This window comes from Coregonus clupeaformis, chromosome 12 (genome assembly GCF_020615455.1).
Source record: "Coregonus clupeaformis isolate EN_2021a chromosome 12, ASM2061545v1, whole genome shotgun sequence".
Lineage (NCBI taxonomy): Eukaryota > Metazoa > Chordata > Actinopteri > Salmoniformes > Salmonidae > Coregonus > Coregonus clupeaformis.
The window spans coordinates 39,045,430-39,070,979 of NC_059203.1; the positions used below are offsets into that span (position 1 = coordinate 39,045,430).

Sequence of the window (25,550 nt, forward strand, 5' to 3'; positions counted from 1 at the left end):
AACCCCAAACCACCTGGGAAACCATTGGCACAGACACCCAGGGAGAATAAACCGCACATTTAGAGTCTTGTATGTGTTCATTTTCCGGGGTTGGAAAGGGAGCACCCATGCGTTGTGTCTCTGAAGGGGTTGTCACATGCTGAGACGTGTCCTCTCTACTGAATGACTGTCAATCCCCATCCTCAAAGTCCCCCTTGGTCCCCCCAATCCCCTTTAGTCTGAACAACAGAGCTCAGTCCAGCTCAAACTGTATAGTGCAAAGGGAAGGACAGAGTATACATGCCTCTGATCTCTTCACAACAGTATGGAACTTGTTCACCTCATTTAGTCCTATGAGGGCGTAAGGCTAGTTCTTCTTCTTTTTTCAAAATGTCAACCAATTGTACCATAGATAGGAATTCAGCATCTCTTTGCTCTATTTCTTCAACAAAAGGACTCAGTGGCGACTCGTCAGATAAGATTTGAGGCACAAAACGCACATATATCCCTTAAATTTATCTCAACCTTGAGTTTACAATCAAGAGTACACAACTGAAGATAAATTATGATTAAGTTAATAGAAATGACAGCTTTGCTCCGTTTGAATGACAATCCCTCTAGAGTGAAACAAGCAAGGTCGATTTTCAAGGGGAGGCGTGTAATGTGGTTGTCTAAAATCTTATCCGATGGGACACATCGGGCGAGGGCTTCTTTGGCAACTCAGAAAGAGCATGAATCTTGAACGAGAGGAGAAACAACAGGTTAACAAAACAGGGGATTTAATTGTGAGTCAAACACTGGAAGCGGTTCTTGAAATAGAGGAGGCCGTTTTTGGTGTGTGTGGCATCCGAGGAGGCTGGTGGGTAGCGGAACTTGGCATACGTCTTGTCACTCTCTGATTGGCTGACCCAGGGAAGCTTGATCTTGGTGGCGTGGTTGACGATGACATTATCACAGGATCCCACGTGAAGTGAGCCAAGGCCATCAATGAAAAACTCTGTGACAAGAACCAAGGAGTCAGAGCAAAAGGAACGAGGTTAGTTTTTATGCTAAGGGAACTTCAAGTATCATACAATTTATATGTACAAATGCAACTAACAAACATTTGAGAATAAGCTATTCCTGTCCCTTCTTGAGCTTTTTGATACATGTTAATTAATTACTATTCAGACTGGTTTTGAAGAACTGTTACCTATATCACTTTCTTCCAAATGTAGATGGTGCAGCTCGGGGGTTAAATTGTGAATTCGGACATGGAGGAGCCCTATTTGGAGGGTTAGGTTCAGGGTTGAGCCAGGGTTAAACACAAGGTTATGGTTATGCCAAGATTAGGGTTTAGGGTTAGAGTTATGCCAAGATTAGGGTTAGGGTTATGGCTAGGGTTAGGGTTGAATCGGGGTGTGGACATGAAGCTAGGGTTAGGCTTAGGGACATGGCTAGGGTTGGGTATAGGGTTGAACCAGGATGTGGACACAAAGCTATGGTTAGGGTTAGTACTTTTATCCTACTTTCTATCCTACTCCTCTTTGGACCCATAAGGTGCAGGAGCCCGGCTCTGGGTAGCACCCAGGTGGGCCACTGGTACAGCTGATGTTATGGACAGGTACACTCTGTGTGGTGGTGGGATTTGGGTCTGTACTCACCCAGGTGGGCCACTCTGGCCAGACGTGGGTCAAAGCCCACTTGCTGGACCTTGTCTGTGCGGGCCAGGAAGAAGTTGATGACCCCGTCAGTGACCACGCAGTTTGGGAAGCCCTGGATGATGTGGTGGAAGCCCCTCCGCATGTGCAGACAGTCCCCCTCCTCCTCCCCTGGCTCAATGGAGATGGTCTGCCTGTAGGTGGCAGTGTAGCCTGTGGCCTCCCGCACTGCACCACCCACCTAAATTAAACACCCACACGCAGAGTCAGTGCATAAAACACAGATAGTGCATATAAACGATGCATTAACTGATTCTGACACACACATACACACAAAGCACATTCAGTGCATTCAGAAAGTATTCTGACCCCTTGACTTTTTCCAGATTTTGTTACGTTACAGCCTTATTCTAAAATTCATAAAATTGATTTTTTTCCCCTCATCAATGACATTCCCCTCACTCAATACCCCATAATGACAAAGCAAAAACAGGTTTTTAGAAATTTTGGCTAATTTATTACAAATAAGAACAAAAATATCACATTTACATCAGCATTCAGACCCTTTACTCAGTACTTTGGTGAAGCACCTTTGGCAGTGATTACAGCCTTGAGTCTTCTTGGGTATGACGCTACAAGCTTGGCACACCTGTATTTGGGGAGTTTCTCCTATTCTTCTCTGCAGATCCTCTCAGGCTCTATCAGGTTGGATGGGGAGAATCACTGCGCAGCTATTTTCAGGTCTCTCCAGAGATGTTCGATCGGGTTAATGTCCGGGCTCTGGCTGGGCCACTGAAGGACATTCAGAGACTTGTCCCGAAGCCACGGCTGCTGTGTGCTTAGGGTCGTTGTCCTGTTGGAAGGTGAACCTTCGCCCCAGTCTGAGGTCCTGAGCGCTCTGGAGCAGGTTTTCATCAAGGATCTCTCTCTGTACTTTGCTCCGTTCATCTTTCCCTCTATCCTGACTAGTCTCCCAGTTCCTGCCGCTGAAAAACATCCCCACAGCATGATGCTGCCACCACCATGCTTCACCGTAGGGATGGTACAAGGTTTCCTCCAGACATGACGCTTTCAGGTCAAAGAGTTCAATCTTGGTTTCATCAGACCAGAGAATCTTGTTTGTCATGGTCTGAGAGTCCTTTGGGTGCCTTTTGGAAAACTCCAAGCGGGCTGTCATGTGCCTTTTACTGAGGAGTGGCTTCTGTCTGGCCACTCTACCATAAATGCCTGATTGGTGGAGTGCTGCAGAGATGGTCGTCCTTCTGGAAAGTTTTTTATTTTTAATAAATTTGCTAACATTTCTAAAAACCTGTTTTCGCTTTGTCATTATGGGGTATTTTGATGAGTTATTTAATCTATTTTAGAATAAGGCTGTAACGTAACAAAATATGGAAAAAGTCAAGGGGACTGAATATTTTCCCGAATGCACTGTATACTGTGTACAAAACAAACATTAGTGGTACTTCCAATTGTCTGACTGAAGTTGATATTGAGTGCATGCTGTAGTGATTTGATATATGAATTCAGAAGGAAACCGATGGAAACAGTTGGATCCTTGATCACTTCTTCTTTCCAAAGGAAACAATAAACAAAATAGGAACCAGAAAAACGAGAAGTATCTCTGTCCCATGTTTGTCTGTCTGTGCCTCTGGGGTCCGAAGAAAGAAGGGATTCAAAGTGTCCACCAGAACAGCTGCTGACATGTGTAACCCATAGACTCCCCTCTCAAGAGTTGGAGTCCCAGTCTATGGTACACAAGAGGTCTATTCTATTCCCCCAGCACACAGTAAGTCTCTGTGTGGGATTCAGGCTCTAGCCAAAACACCCTTCACCCTCAAACAGACACAAACAGATCATTCATTACAAGCCTTATGTGTGGGTGTCAGCTTTTTTGGCTTTTGTGCTAGGATTGTGTGCATGTGTGTGTGTGACGTGTGTGTGTGCATGCATGCGTGCCTGCATGTGTGCGTGTTTGTGTGAGTGTGCACGCGCGCATTAGTAATATTGCTGTGGTGTGCATGTGCTACAGAGCAAGAATATGCCTGTACACATCAGTGAAGAAGAGAGGATGAGAGAGAGGAAGAGTGTGTTGAGAGATTGCTTGCATCCGTGTTTGAGTTTGTTTTCTTCTGTAAGTAGAGAACAAGGCCAGGATTCAATCTTATCACGCTTTTAGACAATGCAGCTTTTAAAGGCAATGTTACCGCATTCGTGAGATGATAGACTGGATGTGGCTAGCTAGGTCATCCACATCAACAGAGTGGAATGCCTCCTCCTCATTTGTCATCTTCAGAAGACAGCTAACATAGTTTATTTCAATACTCTTTTCATTGAAATCATGATAAGTTGTGTCTGTCTGGCAAAATGACTGGAATGTTGATTGTGTTTCCTCATGCTACCCAAGATAGAATGTGGTGAATCTGCAGAGTAAATCCCAGTGAGTAACCAATGTGTTCAGAGTCCAGAGAATGCTTCTGAACTGGCTTTGACTGTTGCACAGAAAGTGGACCATTGTTGAATTATTGGCACTAACACTCAAAGTATTTCAACAATTTCAAATAGTATTTGAACCCAGGTCTACAATACAGTATGACACGGCCTGTGCCCCCTCACCAGGTCCAGGGTGGTCCTCTCCAGGACGTCAACCAGTTTCTCCAGCTTGGTGTTGGCCGTGAAGATGAAGTCATCGTCCACCCACAGCACATACTTGGTAGTCACCTGGGAAACGGCTAGGTTCCTTCCTGCAAACCAGCCCTAGTTGTTGTGACACAGAGAACATGATGTGAGAAAGAGGAAGCAGAAACAGTGACAGGACAACCAAGGAAATCACAGACAGGACTTTTTTTCAAGAACGTTTCTTCAAAACTTTTTCACTAAAGGGCATCTGTCAAGTATCATTTAAGCAAACAATGTTAGTGTTAGACACATTTTTGACTTGACAGGTACAGTTGAAGTCGGAAGTTTACATACACTTAGGTTGGAGTCATTAAAACTCATTTTTCAACCACTCCACAAATTTCTTGTTAACAAACTATAGTTTTGGCAAGTCGGTTAGGACATCCATTTTTCCAACAATTGTTTACAGACAGATTATTTCACTTATAATTCACTGTATCACAATTCCAGTGGGTCAGAAGTTTACATACACTAAGTTGACTGTGCCTTTAAACAGCTTGGAAAATTCCAGAAAATGATGTCATGACTTTAGAAGCTTCTGATAGGCTAATTGACATCATTTGAGTCAATTGGAGGTGTACCTGTGGATGTATTTCAAGGCCTACCTTCAAACTCAGTGCCTCTTTGCTTGACATCATGGGAAAATCAAAAGAAATCAGCCAAGACCTCAGAAAAAAATGGTAGACCTCCACAAGTCTGGTTCATCCTTGGGAGCAATTTCCAAATGCCTGAAGGTACCACGTTCATCTGTACAAACAATAGTATGCAAGCAGGGGCGGTGTGTTCAATAGGGCGATATGGGCGACGCACTGCCAAACGGGAAAAGGAAGGGATTTTTTTTCTAATCAATTATATCACGGCAACAGTAGTTATCAGTGTTCTAATCTGATCTGACTGCCACTAAATGTCCAATCAGGCTAAAGTCGTGCTTCAAATGGCCCCCCCCCCCTTTTGGGGCGATTTCAGTCAGGTTGAAAATCGCCCAGAAGTCTGTCATAGACTCCCATGTAAAATCTATTTTTTTCAAATTTCAGAGCTTTCAATACAATCTCTATGGGTTTCTGAGGGCTTGCACTTACGCGCTTTTCGTCATACGTAACGTAACCATGAACGTAACTAAGAAAATAGCGGGTAGCAGCGTCTCTGTTGCGACCTGCAGTGTGGCGTTATCTTATGTTTTTAATTTGTACACTTAGTGGCGTTATTTTATGTTTTTAATTTGTACACTTAGTTTACAAACATTCTGCCAACCATGGATTTCCAGTGGTGGGTTTTGGACTGATCTTGTTGATCGTGTACATACCCGCTACGAACGGACTAAATAATGAAAACGCTGCTGGCAGCGGAATCCAATACAGCAGAACAAACTTCCCTTACCCACCACCTTGCTGATTAATGCCCAGTCACTGAGGGGGAAGCGGATGAGTTGTCAGCGAATCTGCGCTTCCAACACGAATATCGGGAGGCCTGTTTGCTGGCATTTACTGAGACTTGGCTGGATGACAGAGTCCCGGACAGAGAAGTGGAGCCGGCCGGCTTCACCCTGGTCAGAGCGGACCGCGATCTGACAGTCACAGGGAAAATCGATCCTGGTAAGAGAGCGACTCTGTACCCCCGACATTGAACTGCTTTCTGTGTCACTGCGACCTTACTATCTGCCCCGTGAGTTCCCCCAATTGTTTGTTACCGTTGTGTACATTCAACCAAAAGCTAATATAACAAAGGCATCAGAGATTATTTATAATCTGTCACAGAAACTGGAATCCACCTCCCCAGATCAGTCAATAAATGCTTCTGGTATTGACTTATATGCTGCCCCTGTCTTCATGTTGTTGCTGGACATATCTTTTTTTAAATGTGTGTAGGTCACCTAAATCATCAGAAAAATTGCCCCCCCTGAGAATTTTTTCAGGAGCCGCCACTGTATGCAAGTATAAACACCATGGGACAACGCAGCCGTCATACTGCTCAGGAAGGAGACACGTTCTGTCTCCTAGAGATGAACGTACTTTGGTGTGAAAAGTGCAAATCAATCCCAGAACAACAGCAAAGGACCTTGTGAAGATGCTGGAGGAAACAGGTACAAAAGTATCTATATCCACAGTAAAACGAGTCCTATATCGACATAACCTGAAAGGCCGCTCAGCAAGGAAGAAGCTACTGCTCCAAAACCGCCATAAAAAAGACAGATTACAGTTTGCAACTGCACATGGGGACAAAGATCGTACTTTTTTGAGAAATGTTCTCTGGTCTGATGAAACCAAAATAGAACTGTTTGGCCATAATGACCATCATTATGTTTGGAGGAAAAAGGGGAGACTTGCATGCCGAAGAACACCATCTCAACCGTGAAGCACGGGGGTGGCAGCATCATGCTGTGGGGGTGTTTTGCTGCAGGAGGGACTGGTGCACTTCACAAAATAGATGGCATCATGAGGAAGGAAAATTATGTGGATATATTGAAGCAACATCTCAAGACATCAGTCAGGAAGTTAAAGCTTGGTCGCAAATGGGTCTTCCATATGGACAATGACCCCAAGCATACTTCCAAAGTTGTGGCAAAATGGCTTAAGGACAACAAAGTCAAGGTATTGGAGTGGCCATCACAAAGCCCTGACCTCAATCCTATAGAAAATCTGTGGGCAGAACTGAAAAAATGAGTGCGAGTAAGGAGGCCTACAAACCTGACTCAGTTACACCAGCTCTGTCAGGAGGAATGGGCCAACATTCACCCAACTTACTGTGGGAAGCTTGTGGAAGGCTACCCGAAACATTTGACCCAAGTTAAACTATTTAAAGGCAATGCTACCAAATACTAGTTGAGTGTATGTAAACTTCTGACCCACTGGGAATGTGATGAAAGAAATAAAAGCTGAAATAAATCATTCTCTCTACTATTATTCAGACATTTCACATTCTTAAAATGAAGTGGTGATCCTAACTGACCTAAAACAGGGAATTTTTACTAGGATTAAATGTCAGGAATTGTGAAAAACTGAGTTTAAATGTATTTGGCTAAGGTGTATGTAAACTTCCAACTTCAACTGTACACGTACACTGTATCCCATCCCTTCCAATTTGTATAAGGCCATAAGTAAACAGGAAAATGCTCATCCAGATGCAGCGCTCCTAGTGGCCGGGGACTTTAATGCAGGGAAACTTAAATCCTTTCTACCTCATTTCTACCAGCATGTTAAATGTGCAACCAGAGGGAAAAAAAAACTCTAGACCACCTTTACTCCACACACAGAGACGCATACAAAGCTCTCCCTCGCCCTGCATTTGGCAAACCTGACCATAACTCTATCCTCCTGATTCCTGCTTATAAGCAAAAACTAAAGCAGGAAGCACCAGTGACTCTGTTAATAAAAAAGTGGTCAGATGATGCAGATGCTAAGCTACAGGACTGTTTTGCTAGCACAGACTGGAATATGTTCCGGGATTCTTCAGATAGCATTGAGGAGTACACCACATCAGTCACTGGCTTCATCAATAAGTTTACAGTGACCGTACGTACCCCAATCAGAAGCCATGGATTACAGGCAACATCCGCACTGAGCTAAAGGGTAGAGCTGCCGCTTTCAAGGAGCGGGACTCTAACCCGGACGCTTATAAGAAATTCCGCTATGCCCTCCGACGAACCATCAAACAGGCAAAGAGTCAATACCGGACTAAGATTGGATCGTACTACACCGGCTCTGACACTCGTCGGATGTGGCAGGGCTTGAAAACTATTACAGACTACAAAAGGAAGCACTGCCGCGAGCAGACCCAGTGACACAAGCCTACCAGATGAGCTAAATCACTTATATGCTCGCTTCGAGGCAAGCAACACTGAAGCATGCATGAGAGCATGACTATGTGATCACGCTCTCCGTAGCCGATGTGAGTAAGATTTTTAAGCAGGGCAACATTCATAAGGCCGCAGGGCCAGACGGATTACCATGACGTGTACTTGGAGCATGTGCTGACCAACTGGCAAGTGTCTTCACTGACATTTTCAACATGTCCCTGACTGAGTCTGTAACACCAACATGTTTCAAGCAGACCACCATAGTCCCTGTGCCCAAGGACACTAAGGTAACCTGCCTAAATGACTATCAACCCGTAGCACTCACGTCTGTAGCCATGAAGTGCTTTGAAAGGCTGGTCATAGCTCACATCAACACCATTATCCCAGAAACCCTAGACCCACTCCAATTTGCATACCGCCCCAACAGATCCACAGATGATGCAATCTCTATTGCACTCCACACTGCCCTTTCCCACCTGGACAAGAGGAACACCTACATGGGAATGCTGTTCATTGACTACAGCTCAGCATTCAACACCATAGTGCCCTCAAAGCTCAACACTAAGCTAAGGATCCTGGGACTAAACACCTCCCTCTGCAACTGGATCCTGGACTTCCTGACGGGCCGCCCCCAGGTAAGTAACAACACATCTGCCACGCTGATCCTCAACACGGGGGCCCCTCAGGGGTGCGTGCTCAGTCCCCTCCTGTACTCCCTGTTCACCCATGACTGCATGGCCAGGCACGACTCCAACACCATCATTAAGTTTGCTGACAACACAACAGTGGTAGGCCTGATCACCGACAATGATGAGACAGCCTATAGGGAGGAGGTACGAGACCTGGCCGTGTGGTGCGAGGATAACAACCTCTCCCTCAACGTGATCAAGACAAAGGAGATGATTGTGGACTACAGGAAAAAAAAGAGGACTGAGCAGGCCCCCATTCTCATCGACGGGGCTGTAGTGGAACAGGTTGAGAGCTTCAAGTTCCTTGGTGTCCACATTACCAACGAACTATCATGGTCCAAACACACCAAGACAGTCGTGAAGAGGGCACAACAAAGCCTATTCCCCCTCAGGAGCCTGAAAAGATTTGGCATGGGTCCTCAGATCCTCAAAATGTTCTACAGCTGCACCATCGAGAGCATCCTGACTGGTTGCATCACCGCCTGGTATGGCAACTGCTCGGCCTCCGACCACAAGGCACTACAGAGGGTAGTGCGTATGGCCCAGTACATCACTGGGGCCAAGCTTCCTGCCATCCAGGACCTCTATACCAGGATGTGTCAGAGGAAGGCCCTAAAAATTGTCAAAGACTCCAGCCACCCTAGTCATAGACTGTTCTCTCTGCTACCGCACGGCAAGCGGTACCGGAGCGCCAAGTTTAGGTCCAAAAGGCTTATCAACAGCTTCTACCCCCAAGCCATAAGACTCCTGAACAGCTAGTCATTGCTACCCGGACTATTTGCACTGCCCCCCCACCCCCACCCCCCACCCCCCTCTTTTACGCTGCTGCTACTCTGTCTATTATTTATGCATAGTCACTTTAACTCTACCCACATGTACATATTACCTCAATTACCTCGACTAGCCGGTGCCCCCACACATTGACTCTGCACCGGTACCCCCCTGTATATAGCCTCCCTACTGTTATTTGATTTTACTGCTGCTCTTTAGTTATTTGCTTTAATTTTTTTTACTTAACACTTATATATATTTTTTAATGCATTGTTGGTTAAGGGCTTGTAAGTAAGCATTTCACTGTAATGTCTAAACCTGTTGTATTCGGCGCATGTGGCAAATACAAATTTATTTAATTTGATGTACTTGCAAATATGTAAAAAAAAATATATACCTTTCCAAATGGCATGATATAATGTTCGATGTAGGGGCCAGAGACTGTCTTAGGGTTTTCACTGTCATCAGCTATTACTATGGTGACAGTGGAATAGTATTGTCGCACACTGTCGATGAGATCTTGGAGCTTGTCATAGCGCAGGAACGTTTTGGTTGCTATGGTAACAAGGGCACTGATGTTGTATTCTAGAAGGGAAACAGAGAGAGACAAAAGTTAGGGTATTTGACATTACATACGTTGATCTCAGATGCAATTATTATTTGTTATTTTTTAGTGTTGTGCTGTTCTGACAGATACAGTCGGCCGTTGTATTTGTCGACATACCCCCTTTGGGTCCCGTGTTGTAGAGTTTCGGAGTTACACCATGACGGACCTTGATAGTAAACATGGCTTGGTGACCCTCTGTCTCAAACTGCACTGAAAGACACAGCAAGAGTATTTCCAACCTCATTACCACAAATATATTACAGATGTTATTTGGCATAGGACTTTGATAATGGACAAAACCCAGAAAGAAGTAGCACACAACAGAAAGACAGGTGTGTCTGGCCTCACCAGTGTCTGCTGTACTAGGGTGGAACAGTGTGTTGGTGTAGGTGACAAACTGTAGCTGCCGGTTCAGGTTGGACAGCAGGCTGCTGGTCAGGGTCATGTGCATCTCCCCGTCACCTTTGACCTTTACCCCCTCAACCTCCGCTGCCACGTTTAACGTTCCCAGGGTGGAGGTAAAGTTGACCTGAGAAAGAAAACAATGAAGAGGGAACAAAGAAGATAAGGAATAAGGAAAGATGGCGTTTTTTTACTTGACAAGGACCAGACAGATGGAATAGTACTGGAAATAATAACTCAAACCAAATGTTATTGGTCTACTTACTGTGTACAGCTGTCTGGGATGGTCTTGTACTGCAAGTCCTGAAAACATGACATCAATTTACTGGCATATCTGATGCAGGTGTTGGATGTTTATCCAATCCAAATTCACCACATCAATTGCCAGCTAGAGTAAACACAATTTCTCTGTTGTGCAACAAAACACAATTCTCTGCTCTAAAACAGCCATATAGTGCTGCAGGTTTCATGGTAGTAATAGTGGTAATGGTAGAGATAATAGTTGTCAGTGGTTGCAATAATAGTACTAATAGTAATAATACTGTTAGATTGTTGGAACACTTATTGTCTGTCACTTTAAAAGACAATGAGTTTTATCTCCCTGTAAAAATACCCTGATGAAGATTGTTTGAGACCGAAACGTTGGTGAATAAGATCAGCATCAAGATTACCAGTGTGCTGGAGTTTTTCTTATTTTTAACATTGTTGTAATAGGACAGTCTCCCTGGATTGGTAACTTGATCAAATTACACTTCTCTTTCTATCATTCACCTATTTGGCCAGGTTTCTTGATGAAGGTCTGTCAAGGCGTCAGTGTAATGCGGTAGGACGAAGTCAGGTGCAGGACACAGAGCTAATCGAAAAATGTACTTTACTCGTAGGTATCTAAATGAACATACCTCCACGCAGGGAGGAACAAACCCGCTCACATACGACAACCAAAACATGAACAAACACGCACAACACACAGTGTGAGCCAGAGGGTTATATAGGGAAGACATAATTACATGATGGGAAACAGGTGAGACCAATACAGACAAAACAAGTAGAACATAGAAACATGGATCGGTAGCAGCTAGTACTCCGGTGACGACGAACGCCGAAGCCTGCCCGAGCAAGGAGGAGGGGCAGCCTCGGCTGAATTTGTGACAAGGTCGGCTGACCGAAATACATTTGCATCTGACTGGAAGCGTGCAGAGACTTTTTCCTGTTTCTCCAGTTTTGCCTTTTGGCTCCAGCACCTTCATTAATCAGGTCTGGGTGTGCAGTAGATTTAGCCTGTTATCGCTAGGTTTCCATTACAAATTAGGTTTTAAATACATAATTTAACACCTACTGTATTACCTTATAGCCTTATTCTAAAATGGATTAAATATTTTTTTCCCCTCATCAATCTACACACAATACCCCATAACAACAAATGTATTAGGGGGTAGGGAGAGTGTGTATAGTGGATAGGGAGAGGAGATGGATCACCATCACATCCTAGCACCATACTGCAGGTGAGGTGAGAGTTTTTCTTGCTCCAAGTCCTCTACCTCACAGGGTAGAACTTAGCGAGAGGGGGCTGAGTGGGGATGCCCAACCTGCCTTTAGTGTGGTCAATAGGAAGAAATCAATATAGGGAAAAGGCCATTCAAAGAGGGTCAGCACTAAGCAACTACTCAGCACTCATAAATCACACGATGCCCTGCCCTGGTGACCTGCAGGAGTTCAACCCACTGTATAGAACCTAATGCTTGTGTCCAAAGCAACTCCCGTTTCCATAAGGGATGGACATTTTAATCAAGACTATTATAGGTTTTAGTGGGCCTCCCGAGTGGCGCAGCAGTCTAATTTTTTATTTATTTAACTAGGCAAGTCAGTTAAGAACAAATTCTTATTTACAATGACGGCCTACAACGGCCAAACCTGGACCAATTGTGCGCCGCCCTATGGGACTCCCAATCACGTCCGGTTGTGATACAGCCTGGAATTGAACCAGGGGGTCTGTAGTGATGCCTCAAGCACTGAGATGCAGTGCCTTAGACCGCTGCGCCACTCAGGAGCCCTAAGGCACTGCATCGCAATGCTAGAGGCGTCACTACAGACCCGGGTTTGATCCCGGGCTGTATCACAACCGGCCGTGATCGGGAGTCCCATAGGGCGGCACACAATTGTTCCAGTGTCATCCGGGTTAGGGGAGGGTTTTGCCAGGGGGGCTTTTACTTGGCTCATTGCGTTCTAGTGACTCTTTGTGGTGGGCCGGGCGCCTGCAGGCTGACCTCGGTCATCAGATGAACAGTGTTTCCCACGACACATTGGTGCGGCTGGCTTCCGGGTTAAGCGGGCGGGTGTTAAGAAGCGCGGTTTGGCGGGTCATGTTTCGGAGGATGCATGACTCGACCTTCTCCTCCCGAGCCCATTGGGGAATTGCAGCAATGAGACAAGATCGAAAAAGGGGGTAAAATACAAAGGTTTTAGTGCCCTAAAGGTTCATGCATGTCACTTGGATTGGGTACTAATTCTTTCTCTAACATTTTTCAAACATGCATCTATATTAGATAGCCCGCTTCAAATAAACTTACTGATACATTCGGAAAGTATTCAGACCCCTTGACTTTTGCCACGTTTTGTTAAGTTACAGGCTTATTCTAAAATTGATTAAATTAAAATTTTCCCTGATAAATCTACACACAATACCCCATAATGACTAAGCAGAAACAGGTTTTTAGAAATGTTTGCTCATTTATTAACAATAAAAAACAGAAATACCTTATTTACATAAGTATTCAGACCCTTCGCTATGAGACTCGAAATTGAGCTCAGGTGTATCCTGTTTCCATTGATCATCCTTGAGATGTTTCTACAACTTCATTGAATTAACCACAGGTGTATTCCAATCGATTGGACATGATTTGGAAAGGCACACACCTGTCTATATAAGGTCCCACAGTCGACACTGCATGTCAGAGAAAAAACAAAGCCATGAGGTCGAAGGAATTGTCCGTAGAGCTCCGAGACAGGATTGTGTCGAGGCACAGATCTGGGGAAGTGTACCAAAACATTTCTGCAGCATTGAAGGTTCCCAAGAACAGAGTGGCCATCATTCTTAAATGGAAGAAGTTTGGAACCACCAAGACTCTTCCTAGAGCTGGCCGCCCGGCCAAACTAAGCAATCAGGGGAGAAGGGCCTTGGTCAGGGAGGTGACCAAGAACCCGATGGTCACTCTGACAGAGCTCCAGAGTTCCTCTGTGGAGATGGGAGAACCTTCCAGAAGGACAACCATCTCTGCAGCACTCCACCAATCAGGCCTTTTATGGTAGAGTGGCCAGACGGAAGCCACTAAAGACTCTCAGACCGTGAGAAACAAGATTCTCTGGTCAGATGAAACCAAGATTGAACTCTTTGGCCTGAATGCCAAGTGTCACGTCTGGAGGAAATCTGGCACCATCCCTACGTTGAAGCATGGTGGTGGCATCATCATGCTGTGGGGATGTTTTTCACCGGCAGGCACTGGGAGACTAGTCAGGCTTGATGGAAAGATGAGCGGAGCAAAGTACAGAGAGATCCTTGATGAAAACCTGCTCCAGAGCGCTCAGGACCACAGACTGGGGCAAAGGTTAACCTTCCAACAGGACACCGTCCCTAAGCACACAGCCAAGACAACGCATGAGTGGCTTCGGGACATGTCTCTGAATGTCCTTGAGTGGCCCAGCCAGAGCCCGGACTTGAACCCGATCTAACATCTCTGGACAGACCTGATAATAGCTGTGCAGTGACGCTCCCCATCCAACCTGACAGAGCTTGAGAGGATCTGCAGAGAAGAATGGGAGAAACTCCTCAAATACAGGTGTGCCAAGCTTGTAGCGTCATACCCAAGAAGACTCAAGGCTGTAATCGCTGCCAAAGTTGCTACAACAAAGTACTGAGTAAAGGGTCTGAATATGTCAATGTGATTTCAGTTTTTTATTTTTATAAATTTGCAAACATTTCCAAAAACCTGTTTTCACTTTGTAATAATGGGGTATTGTGTGTAGATTGATGAGGATGTTTTATTTATTTAATCCATTTTAGAATAAGGCTGTAACGTAACAAAATGTGGAAAGATTCAAGGGGTCTGAATATTTTCCGAATGCACTGTATGTCAAGGTCAAATTAAGCTAATCCCTGTTATTGGTCAGACCTGGGATGAGGATGGTTTTGAGCGGCCGTACTTCCACCCCCTGTGTTGGGTACTGCAGAGGATTGTTGGCCTCGGCCACGATGAGCATATCTGCAGGAGTCTGAGATCTGTAGGGGACAGATACACACCAGTTTAATAATCAGCACTCAAAGCTATTACAGCTAGACTAAAGCCTCATGAACCCTATTAGACTATTTGTTTCAAAGATGGGGTAATGTTGAGCATAACCCAATGACATCATCTCCTTCAAAAGACCTACAGCAAGTTTAACCTAAACCTAAGAATTTCAAAGCTTGGGATTTAATCACATGAAAGGACAGACACAGCAACTTCCCCTAGGGTAAGGAATACCTACGATGATATATGGGAAGTCCTTCCCTTTCAGTTCTGTGCTTTGCTCTCACCTCATCTGGAAGCCCTGGTACTCCTTGGCCCTCCGTTTCTTCATCTCTTCCAGCTCAGAGGCCTCAAAGGCAGTGTGCAGGGGGTGGGCCGACACCCGGGGGAACAGCAGCTGGGCAAAGGGCAGGTTCATGCCCCCACTCTCACCCTCACACACACATCCGTTACGTGCCAACAGACTGGAGACAGACAAAAGGGACGATAGGACTTCATCAATCAAATGACAATGAAACATGATTTCCACCAAATCATCCGTTTATTGAGTCAGAATATTTCAGATTTAAAAAAAGGAATAATTTCAAAGGCCTTATATCAAATACTGACCCTGCAACACTCTCCTTCACGCGATAGGGGATGTTGGCAGATCTGTGGTCTAGTTCTGGGAACCTCTCTACTGCAGGCCCTGGTCTCTGCCAGACATCCACAGTGGTGTAGGCCCGGGTGGGCCAGGAATGGAGGAGGGCCACCACCAACACCACCGACACCACAATGGCCAACAACACAGTCTTCCTTAAGGAACGCATCCTAAAAACTGTCACAGCACACAAGGACAAACAGGAGACGTTCTGCGGTCACCACCTGCTTGGGCGGCGAAGCAAAAGTCCAACAGTATGTGATTATATCTGAGGTGACAAGATTAGCCTAAGTGCTAGATGAATTGAATGCTGCCATGATTCGGTTATCTTCAGCTACAGTAAATGGCAGCTTACAGTATCACATGACATCTGATTTAACACTTTCTAAACAATTTTGTATTTGTTATGCAACAGGAAAAAAAACTGTCTGGCATCCATTACAGTAAAAGAGAGCTGGTATCATACCCTACTGCCTGTATCCACTCAGAGAGAAGACGTCTCCTGTCGGCCATTGCATCCCCCAAAATCCCATTATGAACAGCTAAGGACTTTCCCCATCTGTAAACAATAACACATACGTTATGTTTATTCAGTAGGATACCTGAAGTAACTTCTAATTTCCAAGGGCACGGTATTAATGGACCAGTGAAAAATATTAATATCGGTGAAAATAAAAACAATAGATCTAGAGGGGAGGAAACTGCGACATGCAGGTACAGCAAAGGAAATGATGTTTAGCAGATATGATGGCCTTTCATGGTGGAGCTGTTAACTGAATGGTAGTGATGATGGTTGTGTTAACACCAGAGAAATGCTGAGCAACGCCGAGGGGGAAAGAAGGCTCTATTTAAGTACGACAATAAGAGCCAAGGGAGATAACAAACTTGTCTGGTTGGTGATCTTTTTCATGATAATTCCCAGAGTGCTAAGATAATCAAACCATTTTATTGACTCAGTTTTAAAGCAGACACGCAAGATCGCTCAGGGTTGTACTAAGTTCGCTAGACTAAAACCTTCCTTTGGAATATGCATCTGCTGTAGCGACATTCCACTTCTGACACCAATGCAGTGAATTCAGGGGTCTCTATGACTATCATTGAAGCAGAATTCATAGTTCACAGCTGTAGAGCCACACCCACAATACTTCACCGACTGATTATGACATTTGGCTGCGTTTACACAGGCAGCCCAATTCAGATCTTTTGCAAATTAGGCTGTGTTTACACAGGCAGCCCAATTCTGAGCTTTTTGCCACTAATTGGTCTTTTGACCAATCAGATCAAATTATTTTGCCAATAATTGGGCAAAAGATCAGAATTGGACTGCCGGTTTAAACGCAGCCTTATTTGCATATCTAATACCTATCTGATCTTTTACCTAATGTGTAAACAGAAGAAGAAAAAAAACACCGATTTATACCACCTCCAATTGGCTGCTTTTACACAGGCAGCCCAATTCTGATAATTCTTTCACTAATTGGTCTTTTGACCAATCACATCAGCTCTGAAAAAGATCTGATGTGTTTGGTTAAAAGACCAATTAGTGGAAAAAAGGTCAGAATTGGGCTGCCTGTGTAAATGCAGGTATGTAAATCTGAATCCTGATACAAACCCAATCCTCCAAATGCGACCTCTGTCTGGACGCTCAGATCAGATTTGTGTTTTTATTTTGCACCCTGCCGTTTTTATGATAACCACCCTTAAATTGAAAGGAACAGTGACAGGAAATAAGCATTGTATCTGTGTACTATTTCAGAGGCTACATCAGTGCAAATCTGATATGGGTCACATGTAAAACTGAGTGTGGACAGTCAGAAAAAAAGAATGGATATAGAAAGAAAATCAGATTTGGGTTCTTAGGTTGTCTGTGTAAACACAGCCATACAAACCTCATTTAATTGGCTCATATGAGGCTCGGAAGTCATAATCGTCTGTCAGACTGTCATGTCTGTGGCGGTGAAATATGTTACCAAGACTTCCAGTATTTTCAATAATGAGATATGCACCTTGACTATGACATGAATACCTTCATGGGATTACTACAACTCTTTTATGTACTTTATCACAACCAAATACAAAATAGTTTCAAATCGTGTTCAGAAAACATAATGTTGCTCTCATGTGGAATGTCATTCATTGAGCATTACATACTTACACAGTGTACCTTTAAACAATAGTACAACCTTGCACCGTTCACATTCAAACATAGGACATGCAAATATTCCTACTTTGTGGTACCTTGACCCATCTTACTTATATGCATAAGGGCTGTAAAGTAAGTAGCCTGACCCCATGCATTAGGCTTAGGCATGTATTTTTCTTACTTGACAGAAATGTATCACATAGTACAATCCCCCCAAAAATATATAGTCTATCAAATTAAAAACAGCTCATTAAGCCTTGAACTTCATAGACAAGTGCATCCAATCATGAGAAAATGTATTTAAGGTGGCCAATTGCAAGTTGTTGTTCTCTTTGACTCTCCTCTGAAGAGTGGCAACATGGGGGCCTCAAAACAACTCTCAAATGACCTGAAAATAAAGATTGTTCAACATTATGGTTTAGGGGAAGGCTACAAAAAGGCTACAAAAAGCTATCGCAGAGATGTAAGCTGTCAGTGTCCACTGTGAGGAACATAGTAAGGAAATGGAAGACCACAGGCACAGTTCTTGTTAAGGCCAGAAGTGGCAGGCCAAGTAAAATATCGGAGAGGCAAAGGCGAAGGATGGTGAGAACGGTCAAAAACAGCCCACAGACAACCTCCAAAGACCTACAACATAATCTTGCTGCAGATGGTGTCACTGTGCATCGTTCAACAGTTCAGCGCACTTTGCACAAGGAGAAGCTGTACGGGAGAGTGATGCGGAAGAAGCCTTTTCTGCACACACGCCACAAACGGAGTCGCTTGAGGTATGCAAACGCACATTTGGACAAGCCAGCTTCATTTTGGAATAAGGTGCTGTGGACTGATGAAACAAAGATTTAGTTATTTGGTCATAACAAGGGGTGTTATGCATGGCGGCAAAAGAACACAGCGTTCCAAGAAAAACACTTGCTACCCACAGTAAAATTTGGTGGGGGTTCCATCATGCTGTGGGGCTGTGTGGCCAGTGCCGGTACTAGGAATCTTGTTAAAGTTGAGGGTCGCATAGATTCCACTCAATATCAGCAGATTCTTGGGAATAATGTTGAAGAATCAGTCACAAAGTTGAAGTTACGCCGGGGCTGGATATTTCAACAAGACAACGACCCAAAACACTGCTCAAAATCTACCCGGGCATTTATGCAAAGGATCAAGTACAATGTTCTGGAATGGCCATCCCAGTCCCCAGACCTGAATATCATTGAGAATCTGTGGGATAATTTGAAGCGGGCTGTCCATGCTCGGCAACCATCAAACCTAACTGAGCTGGAGATGTTTTGTAAGGAGGAATGGTCCAAAATACCTTCATCCAGAATCCAGACGCTCATTAGAGGCTATAGGAAGTGTCTAGAGGCTGTTATTTTAGCAAAAGGAGGCTCTACTAAATATTGATGTGATTTTTCTGTTGGGGTGCCCAAATGTATGCACCTGTCTAATTTCGTTTTGATGCATAATGCACATTTTCTGTTAATCCAATAAACCTAATTTCACTACTGAAATATTACTGTGTCCATCAGTTATTTGATAGATCAAAATGAAATTGCTGATCCAAACACCCAATTATTTATAAATGGAAATCATGGAAATTGTCAGGGGTGCCCAAACTTTTTCATACGACTGTAAGTCATATATTAGTCCAAGATTTTTACTTTATGAAAGCCACAACAATGTTTCGACATGGTGACCAATGATGTCATATACAGTAGCCAGCCACCCACTGGTCATTTATTTCTCTGGTCATTATCACAGAGCACACTGATTTCCCTTCTGATTAATTTGGTTGTAGTGTATGTAGGAGGCAGGGAGAATGTGTGTAGGGGGTAGGGAGAGCATGTATAGTGGGTAGGGAGAGTGTGTATAGGGGATAGGGAGAGTGTGTGTACGGGGTATGGAGAGTGTGTGTAGGGGGTAGGGAGAGTGTGTAAAGGGGGTAGGGAGAATGTGTATAGGGAGTAGGGAGAGTGTGTATAGGGAGTAGGGAGAGGAGATGGATCACCATCACATCCTAGCACCATACTGCAGGTGAGGTGAGGGTTTTTCTTGCTCCAAGTCCTCTACCTCACACGGTAGAACTTAGCGAGAGGGGGCTGAGTGGGGATGCCCAACCTACCTTTAGTGTGGTCAATAGGAAGAAATCAATATAGGGAAAAGGCCATTCAAAGAGAGTCAGCACTAAGTATAGTATTCAGACCCCTCTTTGTGAGACACGGTGTGGGTGAACGGATTATCTCCGCATGTGTAGTTCCCACCGTAAAGCATGGAGCAGGAGGTGTTATGGTGTGGGGATGCTTTGCTGGTGACACTATCTGTGATTTATTTAGAATTCAAGGCTCACTTAACCAGCATGGCTATCACAGCATTCTGCAGCAATACGCCATCTCATCTGGTTTGGGCTTAGTGGGACTATCATTTGTTTTTCAACAGGACAATGACCCAACACACCTCCAGGCTGTGTAAGGGCTATTTTACCAAGAAGGAGAGTGATGGAGTGCTGCATTAGATGACCTGGCCTCTGCAATCCCCCGACCTCATCCCAATTGAGATGGTTTGGGATGAGTCGGATGGCAGAGTGAAGTAAAAGCAACCAACAAGTGCTCAGCATATGTGGGAACTCCTTCAAGACTGTTGGAAAAGCATTCCAGGTGAATTTGGTTGAGAGAATGCCAAGAGTGTGCAAAGCTGTCATAAAGGCAAAGGGTGGCTATTTGAAGAATCTCAAATATAACATATATTTATATTTGTTTAACACTTTTTTGGTTACTACATGATTCCATATGTGTTATTTCATAGTTTTGATGTCTTCATTATTATTCTACAATGTAGAAAATAGTTGAACTTGAACCTGATTGAGCATCTCTGGAGAAACCTGAAAATAGCTGTGCAGCGATGCTCCCCATCCAACCTGACAGAGCTTGAGAGGATCTGCAGAGAAGAAATTCCCCAAATACAGGTGTGCTAAGCTTGTAGCGTCATACCCAAGAAGACTCAAGGCTCTAGTCGCTGCTAAAGGTGCTTCAACAAAGTACTGAGTAAAGGGTCTGAATACTTATGTAAATGTTATATTTTCAAAGATTTCTTAAAACCTGTTTTTGCTTTGTCATTATGGGGTATTGTGTGTAGATTGATGAGGGGGGGGGGGACAATTAATAAATTTTAGAGTAAGGCTGTAATGTAACAAAATGTGGAAAAAGTTAAAGGGTCTGCATACTTTCCGAATGCATTGTACATCAAATTATCAATGCTTTTCACCATGAATGCAATAGCAACCCCTGTGGTGTAAGATAGCAGTGTGTTTTGCATTTAGGCCGACTCAGAGGTGGAGTGGTTGGTCTGCTTTGCTTAGCTGCCTAGTTCTACTGGTTATTGGGGGCGGAAATTAGGTGGAAATGACGTGTTTCAGAAATGTTCATCTCCATATCTGGACTGCTGGAGTAGGCTTATGTATCCTACTGTTGTAGGCCTATGTGTGCTTTTAATAGTGCTCAGATAAATGAGGATGAGGAGAGGAAGAGCAGGTGCATTTAATTTACTTAATAATTGGTGGAGTTGGAAGTTTACATACACCTTAGCCAAATACATTTAAACTCAGTTTTTCACAATTCCTGACATTTAATCCTAGTAAAAATTCCCTGTGTTAGGTCAGTTAGGATCACCACTTTATTTTAAGAATGTGAAATGTCAGAATAATAGTAGAGAGAATGATTTATTTCAGCTTTTATTTCTTTCATCACATTCCCAGTGGGTCAGAAGTTTACATACACTCAATTAGTATTTGGTAGCATTGCCTTTAAATTGTTTAACTTGGGTCAAACGTTTCGGGTAGCCTTCCACAAGCTTCCCACAATAAGTTGGGTGAATGTTGGCCCATTCCTCCTGACAGAGCTGGTGTAACTGAATCAGGTTTGTAGGCCTCCTTGCTCGCACATTTTTCAGTTCTGCCCACAAATATTCTATAGGATTGAGGTCAGGGCTTTGTGATGGCCACTCCAATACCTTGACTTTGTTGCCACAACTTTGGAAGTATGCTTGGGGTCCATTTGGAAGACCCATTTGCGACCAAGCTTTAACTTCCTGACTGATGTCTTGAGATGTTGCTTCAATATATCCACATAATTTTCCTTCCTCATGATGCCATCTATTTTGTGAAGTGCACCAGACCCTCCTGCAGCAAAGCACCCTCACAGCATGATACTGCCACCCACGTGCTTCACGGTTGGGATGGTGTTCTTCGGCTTGCAAGTACCACCTTTTTCCTCCGAACATAACGATGGTCATTATGGCCAAACAGTTCTATTTTTGTTTCATCAGACCAGAGGACATTTCTCCAAAAAGTACGATCTTTGTCCCCATGTGCAGATGCAAACCGTAGTCTGGCTTTTTTATGGCGGTTTTGGAGCAGTGGCTTCTTCCTTGCTGAGCGGCCTTTCAGGTTATGTCGATATAGGACTCATTTTACTGTGGATATAGATACTTTTGTACCTTTTTCCTCCAGCATCTTCACAAGGTCCTTTGCTGTTGTTCTGGGATTGATTTGCACTTTTCGCACCAAAGTATGTTCATCTCTAGGAGACAGAACGCATCTCCTTCCTGAGCGGTATGATGGCTGTGTGGTCCCATGGTGTTTATACTTGCGTACTATTGTTTGTACAGATGAACGTGGTACCTTCAGGCGTTTGGAAATTGTTCCCAAGGATGAACCAGACTTGTGGAGGTCTACAATTGTTTTTCTGAGGTCTTGGCTGATTTCTTTTGATTTTCCCATGATGTCAAGCAAAGAGGCACTGAGTTTGAAGGTAGGCCTTGAAATATATCCACAGGTACACCTCCAATTGGCTCAAATTATGTCAATTAGCCTATCAGAAGCTTCTAAAGCCATGACATAATTTTCTGGAATTTTCCAAGCTGTTTAAAGGCACAGTCAATTTAGTGTATGTAAACTTCTGACCCACTGGAATTGTGATACAGTGAATTATAAGTGAAATAATCTGTCCGTAAACAATTGTTGGAAGAATTACTTGTGTCATGCACAAAGTAGATGTCCTAACCGACTTGCCAAAACTATCGTTTGTTAACAAGAAGTGGTTGAAAAATGAGATTTAATGACTCCAACCTAAGTGTATGTAAACTTCCGACTTCAACTGTACATTTTTAAAAAGTCTAATAAATCCATGTAATATAGCCTACACATTCACAATAAATCCATTATTTATTTTAGACAGGTCTAAAGAAACATGATATAAAGAAAATGTAGTCTATTTCAGAAGAACAGAATAGCATACTCTGAGTTGTCCTTATGTTAGGTCCTGATCTGGCTATGCCATATGACTGTGGGCTACACTAGTTCATTTAGCAGACAAGATTTGCTTAGAATTCCGTGGCATTATTTTCATTATTTTATAGTATTTGGAAAACAATTGAACAAAGCTGAATAAAATATTAAATGATATTTTCTCCAAACGATTTGAGGGAGTGCACACATGCGGCTATTCTGTGTTGAGCAGTTAGCAAAGAAATAGGTACTCCTATATGTTTAATTTAGAGTTATTAATGTAACTTTAGTTGTTGGGCTATATGTTTTGGTTTTTAATACATTGTAAGGCTGCATGATGTGACTCTAATGATGATTTGAAAAAAGAGCTCTGCTTTGTTTTTTGCGCAGGCTGTACACACTTCATCAGTCTCTCATTCACAATTTGATAAGCACTTGATAATGCTTTGAATATCCCGGCGCAATCCCCTTTGTGTGGCTGTAATGCACCCTAACAAAATCCATGCCTTTTGCGGCCAGTGGCCGTTGTTCCCTTCCCTCTGAGTGCTGCGTGCTCCGAAGCACCTCTCACTCACATCGCTCTCCATCACGTGATTGGGTCTTTCTCACAGGCTACAAGTGAAGACAGACACTTTGGGGACGCAACTGCGCGCGTCCTTATCCAATTCCGAGGTGCATATTGAAGATATTGGAAGAACTGTCCACATACTTTTCGTCAATCAACAAGATGAGTAGGCCTAACGAACAGCAAAAGCACTAGCCTATGTCAATCTACTATCCCCCATAGTACAAAAGTTGACCTATTCTATTCTGTACGAGAAACAAATATTCCAAACATAGTCTGGAACAGTTGTGGGATGCGATAGATCCCAAATGAACCACTAGCATGAAAAAAACGTTTTTAAGCATTGAGGCTGATGCAACAGATCAGAACGTTTAGCTTAAAATGGGATAAACTATTAGGCTATTTCTTCACATTATAAGCGTAGCAATGTGCACACGGCAGTAGGCTATAAGCGTGAATGTTCCATTAGCGGGAAAACACCATTATCAAAAGTGACCGCAAATGCGATTATGCATGTAATTGGTTTTATTATAAAGGTGCATTTTTATGGTGAAATTATCTTCCCAAACTTGAAACTCACACGCTGCTTATGTATGCCAGTTAGGCTCTACACCCCTTGTAAAGCAGATTAATGTGCTTAATTTTATGTAGTTATTTGGCCACTTTAGTTATGATGCAAACCTTTTCAAAACATATAGGCCTATGGGCTAGGCTACATGAGGTGTGCGACTATGATTAGAAAAAGTCGCAAAAAAAAGGCATTGTTTCTTGCCTTACGCTGGGCATCATTCACAAGTGATAATATATAATTGATAGGCTAATATTGTCACCCATCAGACTATTCTTGATTTAATCTTGTCTTTACATATACAAAATAATATATGTGTGAAATTTGTTTTGGTTTAGAATGGACCATTATCATGCACCTGTCTCGAAACAGGGGCAGGGGAAAACATACATGTCATCTATGCACTTAAATAGCAAATGGAGGACGCTTTTCCCGTGGTTCATTTTCAGCCAGGTAGGCTATACTCCTGTTGTAAAGATAAGCAATGTGCTTAATATTAGGGAAGTTGAGAAATAAATATAGTAGGCCTAGTCAATAGATAGCTGATGGGATCCTCCTCTTTTTAATAGAGGCCATCACTCTGTTTTCTCACGCAATTGCATAGCCTATAGAAATGTTGCGCAACATGAGCTCATGGGCTCTCTTGAAGTGTTTGATTAGATGTTCGAATACATTTGCATTGATGACAGAGTGATTAGAGGGACAATAGAGTGCTGAGTACCAGGCAGTTAGCAAGTTTGGTAGGCTATTAATGAACATCAGCAGCATCAGTGGTGGAGAAGCCTAATTACCATGACCAAACGGTCACATGGAATTTGACTGCCTTCATGACACATGACCGCCGATGTGGCAGTAATATGGTCCTAGCCAACACCACTATGGCACTCAACTAGCTGTGTGGGGCCATAAACAACAAGAAACCGCTCACCGAGAGGCAGCGTTTCTGATTGGCGGAGACGTTCAGACAGGGAGACTTAAAACTTCCTACCTCACTTCTACCAACACGTCTCCTGCGCCACTAGGAGCACTAAAACTCTAGACCAGTTTTATTCTACCCACAGAAACGCATACAAGGCCCTCCCTCATGGTCGTCACTAGTTACCACATCCACAATATCAGATGAGGGAGTGTGATGACACGTATGCCGACCAACTTTCAGGAGAAGACAAGATGCATTTATTTTATCTAATGATCAATCAATTATTTGTTTATTTATTAGCTATAATAAAACCAACCATTCTAAATGGCACTGCATCTCAGTGCTAGAGGCGTCCCTACAGACCCTGGTTTGATTCCAGGCTGTATCACAATCCGGCCGTGATTGGGAGTCCCATAGGGCGGCTCACAATTGGCTCAGCATTGTCCTGGTTTGGCCGGGGTAGGCCGTCATTGTAAATAAGAATTTGTTCTTAACTAACATGCCTAGTTAAATAAAGGTAAAAAATACAAAAAATGCTAAGTGGAATCAGATGTCTTATTCAAACTCAGCTTTCGAGAGCAAGAGTTGCACCCCTTCTCAAAAAAC

The 25,550-nt window shown here is 43.6% G+C and overlaps 1 protein-coding gene across 2 annotated transcripts in view; it reads right to left on the bottom strand.

Annotated features, from left to right (window-relative positions):
* Positions 1-741: 741 nt before the first annotated feature.
* The window catches only part of LOC121577619 (beta-1,4 N-acetylgalactosaminyltransferase 1), a 31,588-nt gene continuing 6,779 nt past the window's right edge, over positions 742-25,550 (bottom strand). The window contains exons 2-12 of one of the 2 annotated variants that reach the window (XM_041891359.1): positions 15,947-16,039; positions 15,450-15,657; positions 15,128-15,304; positions 14,724-14,830; positions 10,823-10,860; positions 10,504-10,684; positions 10,273-10,365; positions 9,946-10,133; positions 4,233-4,373; positions 1,623-1,860; positions 742-976 (exon numbers count right to left, since the gene is read on the bottom strand). In XM_041891359.1, coding sequence (XP_041747293.1) covers positions 759-976; positions 1,623-1,860; positions 4,233-4,373; positions 9,946-10,133; positions 10,273-10,365; positions 10,504-10,684; positions 10,823-10,860; positions 14,724-14,830; positions 15,128-15,304; positions 15,450-15,649 — 1,581 coding nt within the window. In that variant the 5' untranslated portion in view covers positions 15,650-15,657; positions 15,947-16,039 and the 3' untranslated portion in view covers positions 742-758. Of the gene's footprint in view, positions 977-1,622; positions 1,861-4,232; positions 4,374-9,945; positions 10,134-10,272; positions 10,366-10,503; positions 10,685-10,822; positions 10,861-14,723; positions 14,831-15,127; positions 15,305-15,449; positions 15,705-15,946; positions 16,040-25,550 lie in introns of both variants that reach the window. The other variant, XM_041891360.1, reaches the window with a different exon arrangement.